At 45.3% G+C, this 11426-nt stretch overlaps 1 protein-coding gene across 1 annotated transcript in view; it reads right to left on the bottom strand.

The window, feature by feature from the left end:
- Window positions 1-10439: 10439 nt before the first annotated feature.
- The window catches only part of EBAG9 (estrogen receptor binding site associated antigen 9), a 33991-nt gene continuing 33004 nt past the window's right edge, over window positions 10440-11426 (bottom strand). Inside the window, exon 8 of the mRNA XM_040354859.1 lies at window positions 10440-10862. Coding sequence (XP_040210793.1) covers window positions 10742-10862 — 121 coding nt within the window. The 3' untranslated portion in view covers window positions 10440-10741. The remainder of the gene's footprint in view (window positions 10863-11426) is intronic.

Genomic DNA, 11426 nt, shown 5'->3' with positions numbered 1-11426 from the left:
GCCGTATGTAAATACGGCTTCCCTGTGCTTCACTGTGGTGGCTGCATCGATCGTGTGATCCCTTTTATAGGGAGACTCGATCGATGACGTCAGACCTAAAGCCACACCCCCCTACAGTTGTAAACACACACTAGGTGAACCCTAAATCCTACAGCGCCCCCTGTGGTTAACTCCCAAACTGCAACTGTCATTTTCACAATAAAGAATGCAATTTAAATGCATTTTTTGCTGTGAAAATGACAATGGTCCCAAAAAATGTGTCAAAATTGTCCGAAGTGTCCGCCATAATGTCGCAGTCACGAAAAAATTTTGTAAACGCTATAAATTTTGCGCAAACCAATCGATAAACGCTTATTGCGATTTTTTTTTCCAAAAATAAGTAGAATAGGTAGAAGAATACGTATCGGCCTAAACTGAGGAAAACAACATGTATATATGTTTTTGGGGGATATTTATTATAGCAAAAAGTAAAAAATATTGCATTTTTTTCAAAATTGTCGCTCTATTTTTGTTTATAGCGCACAAAAAAAAAACCGAAAAAAAAAACGCAGAGGTGATCAAATACCACCAAAAGAAAGTTAAATTTGTGGGAAAAAAAAGGATGTCAATTTTGTTTGGGAGCCACGTCGCACGACCGCGCAATTGTCTGTTAAATCGACGCAGTGCCGAATCGCAAAACCTGGCCTGGGCATTTAGCTGCCTAAAGGTCCGGGGCTTAAGTGGTTAAAAACAATTTACCTTTTGCAGGAGCTTTTTATATTTCTAGATTTGTAAATGCGGCAACTTCCTCTGACACTTCTGTTGCTATGGAAACCCGACCTACAACCTATTACACCGCTCGTGCTGCTCTGAGCATGTGTGAGATCTGGAGGTGCATGCTGGGTAACCAGCCGCATAGAATACTGGAAGAGATACAGACTGGCTTCTAATGCCCACACATGAGATGGCCGCGGCCTGCTGGAACTTACAAAAGTAAGAAATCAATGGTGCAAAAATCCCAAACGGACCTTCATTTACAGCAAATCTTTACTACATTAAGCATGAGGATTATAGGGGTATTTTTATCTAAAAAGTAAAATTTCTGCCGGAACACCGCTTTAACATTATCTAATAATTGGATTGATTTCCTTGCTACCAGATCAAAGATTCTAAAGACATGAAGCATGATCCTGGGCTTGGGGTTCTTTATCTTTTTTCCCTATTTATTTGCATAGTGTTGGCTAGTCTAAACACTATCTTGGCTAGAGTTTTAATTCAGAAGATCTGAATGTCATAGCGTGATTCCGTATAGGATAACCAATTTATTGTTCAAATGCGTTTAAAAAATACTCACATAGTATATGAACAAATTAGGCAGAAAAGATAAATTAGTTGACGCTGACCAAACAAAGTTTGCAGCCGAAAACCGGAAGTGTTTCGCTAACGTGCCTCTGACTCCTCCCTACGCGTTTCGTCATTCAGACGTCATCGGAATATTATATTATTATTTTTTTTTCATTTTTTCACTTTTCAATTATTGATTATAATCACTTCATAATAATACTGGACTGGACCATTATAAACTTTCTTTGGACATATTGCACGCAAGATTTAAATTGATTTTTGTTTTTTTCTTTCCCGGCCGAGGGTCTAACACCCGGCAGAACTTTTTTCTTTTATTTTCATTTTTCTTTTATTTCACTGGTTAAGTTGTTTGATTCATTCCGGTATTAAGGGTGTTTTATTTATTTATATGTAAATAATTCTCTGGTTCACTAAACACACGGCCGAGGGTCAAACACCTGAAAAACGCGCACACACAACTCATTTCAAGTCTTTCAACCTTTAGCAACACCAATTTCACTTCTTTGGTTGTAAAGGGTATTGTCTGTTATTTTCATCTATACACACACACACACACACACACGTGAAAACTAGCAAACACCCGGCCGAGGGTGTAACACATATTCACTCAAATATTGGGTTTTTTCCCCAAAAACTTTTTATAAGGTGTCTTTATTTGTTCATTCATAGTGTGGTATATATTTCACGTTTATATTTTATTTTATTTTGGGTACACCCAGGCAAAAGCTACCTTGCGGCTAGCTTTCTCACACCAGAAAAGCGCCAACCTACACCCCCTCCTTTTCTTTCAATCTGTTACTCCACCCAGGTGGTAGTAAATTAGTAGGGGCAGCAGTTCATTTACTCTCTGTGCACTCCTGTTTTCCATAGAGCGGATCCAACCTACCCCTTTTTCTTAAACCTTGGAAAGACTCCATTCACGAGCCTTTCCGAGGTTTGCCGAGGTCAGCCGATCCGTCCTCGGGCCTTTCCATGCATTTCCGAACGGCACCCCCCCCCACCTCAGGCCAAAAGCGGTACTGCACACCGCTTTGGCCAGAATCCTACTCGTTTTGCAAGACAACACTCGCAAACCGAGTTAGGATTTTCAGAAATACAGTGCTTGTATTGCGAAACGCTTGTTAACTGCGTTACTCGCAATCCAAGCTTCCACTGTATAACTTTTCCTTATCAGTTCAGTTGTAGTTGAAATTTAATGATTGGTTTACAAAGTACAAAGGTCTGCATTTTTATTTGATTGAAAGACAATCTAAGGAGTATTTTGCCTTTTTCCAGATGTTCCAGTTTAGAGATTTACTCCATTGGAAACCGTCAGCTTCAGCCCATAGATATGGGTTTCTCTCTGGATCTGGTTTGTTCTTATGTAGGCAGTTTCAAGAATCCACAAGTTGGCACACTGGGGTTGATTTACAAGAAATTCTCATAATTTGACTATCCTAGTACTCTTCACTATTTGTGTGACACCCGCTTCCTCCTTGTGGGTGTTTAGAGGTCACTTTTGAATCGTTAAACGAGACGCATCGACCGGTCTTGACTTTTGGTGTTAATTGTAGACTTGATACTTAATCACTTCCATACAGGGCACTTATGCACCTTCCCGCCCAAGCCAATTTTCAGCTTTCAGCACTGTCGCAATTTGAATGGCAATTACGCGTTCATGCTACACTGTACCCAAACAAAATTGGCGTCCTTTTTTCCCCCACAAATAGAGCTTTCTTTTGGTGGTATTTGATCACCTCTGCGATTTTTTTTTTTATGTTTTTATTTTTTTCTGTAATTTTTTTTGTAAATAAGTAAGTTTTCTCTTTCAATTACAGGCACTGATATGGTGGCACTGATGGGCACAGATGAGATGGCACTGATGGACATCGATGAGGTATTGACGGGCACAGATGAGGTGGCACTGATTGGCGGCGCTGGTATGTGGCACTGATGGGCACTCACTGATGGGCACACATAGGCGGCACTCATGGGCGGCACTGATGGACACTCATGGGCGGCACTCATGGGCGGCACTTATGGGTGGCACAGATGGGCACTGTGGGGTGGCACTTATGGGTGGCACAGATGGGCACTGTGGGGTGTCACTGATGGGCACTGTGGGGTGGCACTGATGGACACTGTGGGGTGGCACTGATGGACACTGTGGGGCAGCACTGATTTACTTATGTTGCCAGTCAGTGCCCATTTGTGGGCACTGATTGGCATCTTTTTTTTTTGGCATTTTTTTTTGCATCTTTTTTTTTCAGACTTTTTTTTTTTTTTTTTTTTTGCCCTTCCCTGGTGGGCTTCCCTGGTGGTCCATGTGGCGATCCGAGGGGGGGCTGCGCTGATAAACAATCAGCGCGAACCTCCCCTGTCAGGAGAGCCGCAGATCGGCTCTCCTCTACTCGCGTCTGTCAGACGCGAGTGAGGAAGAGCCATCAACGGCTCTTCCTGTTTACATCGTGATCAGCCGTGATTGGACACGGCTGATCACGTGGTAAAGAGTCTCCGTGAGAGACTCTTTACCGAGATCGGTGTTGCGGGGTGTCAGACTGACACCCTGCAACAACGATCGCCGCGATGCGTGCCCCCAGGGGTGCGCAGCGGCTCAGAATCCTGAGGACGTCATATGACGTCCAGTCAGGATTCTACAACCACTTTGCCGACGTCAATTTGTCATTGGCGGGCGGCAAGTGGTTAAAATGGAGGTTCACCCTAAAAACAAATATATACCATTCAATCCAGCATACTGCCGACATGTACAGTATGCTGTTTTTTTTTTTTTCGGTTTACATACCATAGTATAGGTATTTTCCCCCCGGCTTCCGGGTAGTGAATCCCGCGGGAGTGGGCGTTCCTATTCAGAGACTAAGTGATTGACGTATGACAAAAGCTTCACCCCCGGCGCATAATGCGCGTCACCAGTTTCCGGAAAAAGCCGAACGTCGGTGCGCAGACGCCCTGTATAGCGCCGTATAGAGCCGACTCGCAGTTCGGCTTCTTTCGGAAACTGGTGACGCGCATTATGCGCTGGGGGTGAAGCTTTTGTCATACGTCAATCACTTAGTCTCTGAATAGGAACGCCCACTCCCGCGGGATTCACTACCCGGAAGCCGGGGGGGGGGGGAATAACTATACTACGGTATGTAAACCGAAAAAAAAAACAGCATACTGTACATATCGGCAGTATGCTGGATTGAATGGTATATACTTGTTTTTAGGGTGAACCTCCGCTTTATAGTGGTTGTAAACCCTTTACAATAACTTTAACCTACAGGTAAGTCTAGATTAAGGCTTACCTGTAGGTGCTTGAAATATCTCCCAGACCTGCCCGGTCTAGGAGATATTTGCAAATCGCCGTGTGGCGATTTCTTCTGCGCATGCTCCGGAGTTAGAAAGGGCACGCTGCAGGGAAACAAAGAGGAACCTCTTTAAGTTTTTTTTTTTTTTTTATTATTATTTGATTGCTTTTACAAATAACTTCTCTGTGCAACAATATTGCACAGGGCAGTCATTTACCTCTACCTTGGACCCCCAACAACCCCTTCTTCCTCCAGGTGCCCCCTTAGCAAGCCGGTTTCTAAAGTGGCACCCATGCATGCATGCTCTGGTGTTGGGCTGTGTTCACCCATACACACAGTGCTGGAAAGCAACACCCCTGCTACCTAAAGATTAACAGTTTCAGTGTGGTTGAACAAATGTGTCTGAGTTAATAGGATGGGATTAAAGTAGAATACAGGCATGGATACAGTAGGGAAAGGATTTTGCCATCTGTTCCATAGGGAAGATTTTGTTTCACTTCCTGTTCCATAGGGAAGATTTTGTTTCACTTCCTGTTCCATAGGGAAGATTTCGTTTCACTTCCTGTTCCATAGGGAAGATTTCGTTTCACTTCCTGTTCCATAGCCAAAACAGGAAATGAAAGGAAATCCCTCTAATGTGAGGGAATCGAGAGATGTCATTGGAAGATTTCCCATCTCTGCTGTCAACCCAAAATTTGGCCTTTTTTCTTTTACTTTCACGGTAAACAGTACAATAAAGAGGGTGAATATCTAAAATTGGAACAGGCAGCAAAATAACCTGACAGGGGCTCTAATCCCCCTCCAGTTAATCCAAAACTTTAAATATTTTTTATTTTTTGTTACACTTTAGTGTCATGGAACTAGTATGTGGCTTAGAAATCAGAAATCACATCCTTAAGGCTGGGTTTACACATGCTGCGGCTCACAGCAGGGGGTCCGATGTTTCCCTTTATCAGAACCAAAGACGCACAGGATCTTTTCCAAATGCTGACCTACATCATGTCCGGCGCCTACACTGTCTTCCCCTGCTGTCTTCTGGGAAAGACGAAGGTCCCAGAAGACAGCAGGGACCAGTGAGGACGCGCAGCACGATTCGCGCATGCGCAGTAGGGAACCGGGAAGTGAAGCTGTAAGCCAAGGATGGAGCCGAGCGATTGATTGGCTTCGGCTGCCAACATCGTGGGCACCCTGGACAGGTAAGTGTCCATTTATTATAAGTCAGCAGCTGCAGTATTTGTAGCTACTGGCTTTTAATTTTTTTTTTTTTTTTTTAGGCGGACCTCCGCTTTAAGCTTTGGCCAAAAAAAAAATGGAAGCTGAATGGTTTCTATGCAGAGCTGCACCAGATTTTGAACACCAATTTTAGCCCCCCCCCACACACACACACTTAGCTGGATTCACGTAGATCAGCCTAACGTTAGGCAGGCGTAGCGTATCTCATATACGCTACGCCGCCGTAAGTTAGAGAGGCAAGTGCTGTATTCACAAAGCACTTGCGTCCTAAGTTACGGCGGCGTAGCATAAATGTGCCGGCCTAAGCGCGCCTAATTCAAATTGTGAAGAGGTGGGTGTGTTTTATGCTAATGAATCGTGACCCGACGTGATTGACGTTTTGAACGAATGGCGCATGCGCCGTCCGTGGACATATCCTAGTGCGCATGCTCCAAATTACGCCGCAAAGACTTATTGGTTTTGACGTGAACGTAAATTACGCCCAGCCCCATTCACGGACGTCTTACGCAAACGACGTAAAATTTGACGCGGTTCCGACATCCATACTTAACATTGGCTGCGCCATCTTTTTGGTGGACTAACTTTAGGCCTGAAACCGCCTTACGTAAACGGCGTATCTTTACTGTGACGGGCAAGCGTACGTTCGTGAATAGGCGTATCTCGCTGATTTATGCATTCTAGGCGTAAATCAGCGTACACGCCCCTAGCGGCCAGCCTAAATAGACAGCTAAGATACGACGGCGCCCGTATCTGAGCTAGATTTAAGTGTATCTCAATTTGAGAATACAGTTAAATTTACGACGGCACAGATCTCTGCCGCAACAAATAAGGAGATGGGTGGAGGATCCTTTGGTAGTCACTTTCCTCAGAGGAGCATTGAAGATTCGTCCACCTGTCAGACGATCATTTCCTAAGTGGGATCTGTCCCTGGTCCTTGAAGGTCTATCTGACCATCCCTTGCTCCAGTGGAACAAGTAGCCATATGGAACCTGACACTAAAGACGGCTTTCCTGATAGCCATTACATCTGACAGAAGGATCTCGGAACTTCACTCCTTAGGGATAGGTGACGGCCATATCTCCTTCTTCCCGGACAGGATGGAACTTCACCACCTTCGAGGGTTGATACCCAAGGTCGCTACTCCAAGCCACCTGTTGGAACCCTGGGCGCTACCAGTGTTTACAGACACAGGTTCAGAGTCTTGTCGTGAGCTGGACGTATCTAGACTGCTCAGGGCCTACCTAGAAGCCACGACCCCTTCAGAAACTCCGAGAGACTTTTCATTGTACCGTTCAGTAAATACAGGGGCAAAGAAGCTTCCATCAGAACTCTGGCATCTTGGGTTGTAAAGTTAATCCAGAAGGTCTACAGGGTGAAGAATATCCTCCATCCTGAGTCAATGCTCATTCTACAAGGGCAGTCTCGGCTTCCTGGGCAGCAAGGGCTAATGTTTTGTTGGAGACGGTGTGCAGGGCCGCCACCTGGTCTTCACACCATACCTTCCTCAGACACTACCATATTGCTCCAGGAGCTCTCATGACTGTTGAGTTCGGAAGAAGGGCAGTTCAGGCTGCTATGTCCTCTTCTAATTAACCACTTCAATACCAGTCACCGTCATACGACATCCACAAAGTGGCTCTACCATCCAGAGTGGACGTCATATAACGTCCTGGACTTTGAAGGGGGAAATCTGAATGATGCCTGCAGCTAGAGGCATCATCCAGATATCTATCTCTTGTGCCGGCGATTCTGCACAACATAAGAACCATCATAGCGGCGGTTCCGCCGCTAGATCGTTCTTACAGGCGGCGGGAGGGGACATCCCCCCCCTCCCGCCACCATCCGGTGCTTCTCCGTGCTCTCCCGTGCCATCGGGGGCCCGGAGAAAGAATCGTCCGGCGCTGGCAGGAAGTATAGAGATGACTGGTGACCAGATGGTCACCAGTCATCTCTATGACCGTCGGAGGACCCGGGCGCGATGTGATGACGTCACGCCCGGGTCCCGTAAACAAAGCCGCGATTGCGGCTGTAAGCCACAGTATTCATGTATTCATTCATTAAAACGCCCCTGTCCCCGGTAGCTCGCGCGCAGACGCACACGCAAGTCCCGCCGACATATGTAAACGCCGTTTAAACCACACATGTGAGGTATCGCCGCGTGCGTTAGAGTGGCAGCAACAATTCTAGCACTAGATCTCCTCTGTAACTCTAAACTGGTAACCAGTAACAAATTTCAAAGCGTTGCCTATGGAGATTTTTAAGTACCGAAGTTTGGCGCCATTCCATGAGTGTGCGCAATTTTAAAGCGTGACATGTTAGGTATCTATTTACTCGGTGTAACATCATCTTTCATATTTTACTAAAAAATTGGGCTACCTTTACTGTTTTGTTATTTTTTTAATTCATGAAACAATTTTTTTCCCCAAAAAAGGCGTTTGAAAAATAATTGCGCAAATACCGTACAAGATAAAACGTTGAAATGACCGTCGTTTTATTCCCTAGGGTGTCTGCTAAAAAAAACATATATAATGTTTGGGGGTACTGCGTAATTTTCTAGCAAAAAAAAAAAAATGATTTGTACATGTAGGAGAGAAGTGCCAGAATAGGCCTGGTATGGAGGTGTGTAACAGCCCGGTATGGAAGCGGTTAAACATTTATTGTTAGGCATTATCCCACCCGTGTCAAGCTAGTTATTTATCACAGGTATGCTGCCATGGAGGCACCAGGAAAACTGAAAATTGTGTCATACTTAGCAGTAATTTTCCTTTCCTGGTGCCTATCCATGGCAGCATACGCTCCCACCCTCGGTATTCTATATTACGGAGAATGTTGGGGGAGGGGCTATGCCTTTAATTTATGCTATTCACTTGTCCTGAAGGAGGAGTCGAGGCGGAGCTCTAACACAGGTACGCTGCCATGGATAGGCACCAGGAAAGGAAAAATTACTGGTAAGTATGATACAATTTTCCGTTTTCACATTGCTGTTTTACAGACCAATATTTAATCAAAGGACATCTTGTGTTCACAGATAGAAGACTCGCTGGGAAGATGTAGTAATGCAGGGCAGAAGCCAAAAGCTTTTAGGCACTCTACAACCATAGGGTCACTAAATGCTGTAGCCGGTTCCTTTAAAAGGGGTTGTAAAACTGTGTTTTCTAAATAGATTCCTTTAAGCTAGTGCATTGTTGGTTCACTTACCTTTTCCTTCAATTGCCCTTCTAAATGTTTTTTTCCCCCCCCCTTTGTCTGAATTTCTCATTTCCCGTTTCTCCTCAGTAAGCTTGCCCCCATCATCCGGGCCATTCTCGCTGGGGGTTAGTCAGCGTGATCGCCCCCTCCCTTGGGACTACATCCCTGCAAGGAGAACAAAGACTCCCTGCAGAGATGTAGCCCAAAGGGAGGGGGCGAGCACACTGACTAACCCCCAGCCAGAAGTGATAGGAATAGGGGTTTATTTAAAGAGATAGTAAATTCAAGGGTTTTCACTTCACTTAAAGCCTAAAAAAAAAAAAAAAAAAAAGGCAGCAGCTACAAATACTGCAACCGCTGACTTTAATATATGGACACTTGCCTATCCAGGGTGCCCGCGATGTAGGCAGCCAAACAATTGCTCGGCTCTCGGCTGCCCCCGCCGCCATCCTCTGTGAGGGAATCAGGAAGTGAAGCATTGTGGTTTCACTCTCCGGTTCCCTACTGCGCATCCTCACTGGTCCCTGCTGTCTTCTAGGTGCCTGACTTGATGTAGGACACGGTGGTGATCTATGCCAGGAAGTGGGAGCAAATGCCTGTATTGCACATGTATCTGCTCCCCCCCCCCCCCCCCCCGAAAGGTGCCAAGTGTAACACCGAGGGGGGGCCGGGATTCCAAAAAGTGGAAGTTCCAATTTTGGGTGGAACGCCACTTTAAGGTAAACCCTTCTTTGCTGCAGCTGCCCTCAGAGCCCCCCCCTTTTTCTTACTTGAGCCAACCCATTCCAGCGATGTGCAGAAGCCCAGCCACTGTCTGTCCTCATTGGATAGCAGTGGGAGCCATTGGCAGATCCTCTTTCTTGGGAGAAGTGCACCTTTCCTAATATATTACAGATGCAGCAAACCCCGCACTCCCCGTCCCGATTGTGACAGCGAGCTGGGATCTTCTCCCCACACACTGTCACAATAAAAAATAAGATACATACAAATAAATGTGAGAACTACAAAGAACTACCAGGGCACTGTTGAGTGCTCTAGGTAATTCACTGTCAGCCCTCCTGTATTGCATATGTGATCTGCCGATTGCAGGTGCAATGCTTTAGTGTCCTTTAATGCAGAGATCATGTGACCAAATGCCTTTGCACTCAATGCCAGACCTCTGCACTGTGCCCCTGGCTCAACTCACCTGCCACAGTTGCTACATTGTGACTTTATGTCATTCTTTGGAGAATTCTATGGTACAAGTGACCGATCCAAGACAATGGAAAGGCTTCATGTATCAGAATGAAATTCCCTCTTGCAACTTAAAATATCCATTTTGGGTGGATCATTCCCGAAAAGAAACAGTTAAACAAATAAAAAAAAAATCACAATCAATTACATTTATTTAAAATTCTTTATTTAGTAATTACATATTTGCACATAGCATTAGGGAGCAGTAGATTTTCCACCAAGGAATTATTTACACCACTTCTTTAAATTTTAAAAGTCTCATGCAGAATCTGAGGAGGCAATTGTGATCCGCTGTAGAGTCAAAAGTCTTAAAAAGACGGGGTCCCTGTCCCCCACATATCACAGCCACTGGATGGTCAGAATGTTTTCATCATCCAGGCTGGAGGTGAAGCGTGAAAACGTGTAGAAATGTCTGTATCGGCATCACGCCCTACCATTCGATCTCCGGCCGGGTGTTACGATAATTTCACACCGATTTTGCTTTGATCTTTCTTCAGGTGCCGTTGAACCTCCTTCTCGATTTTTTTCCGTTGCTGCTCTGCGCTCCTCTTTTCCCGCTCTGCAAGTTTCTGCTGCCTATGCAAAACAACAACAAAACTTCAGATCACATTGATTGGTTGAAATACAGGTGTCATACGCCCTACGAGCCAGAAGATTTGTAATTCTATCTACCATAGCGATTTATACAGCCAATTGCACAACTAGGTAGGTGACACCACTTTTTCTGCCAAGAGTTATTACATGGCGCCACTTCCCCAGCCACAGCCTGTTGATTGGAGCAACATACAAAAAGGCATATCTGCTTTTTGTCAGCACATGTACCGTATTTGCCGGCGTATAAGACGACTGGGCTTATAAGACGACCCCCTAATTTTCCAGCTAAAATGTTGGTTTTGGGATAGACTCACTGTACAAGACGACGCCTTACTGTGCCATTATACATGCCTCACTGTGCCACTATGCCTGCCTCAAGGTGCCATTCCATTCCCTGCCTCGACGATCTCCCTACCTTCTCCTGTTTTCAGAGTACCGTATTTTCCGGCGTATAAGACGACCTTTTACACTGGAATTACACAGCCAAAAAACGGGGGTCGTCTTATACGCCGGGTGAAGCAGCTGCTCGCTTGTTTTCAGCCTGCC

The sequence above is a fragment of the Rana temporaria genome, chromosome 5 (assembly GCF_905171775.1).
Source record: "Rana temporaria chromosome 5, aRanTem1.1, whole genome shotgun sequence".
NCBI lineage: Eukaryota > Metazoa > Chordata > Amphibia > Anura > Ranidae > Rana > Rana temporaria.
This window is presented reverse-complemented; position numbering and strand designations above follow the sequence as displayed.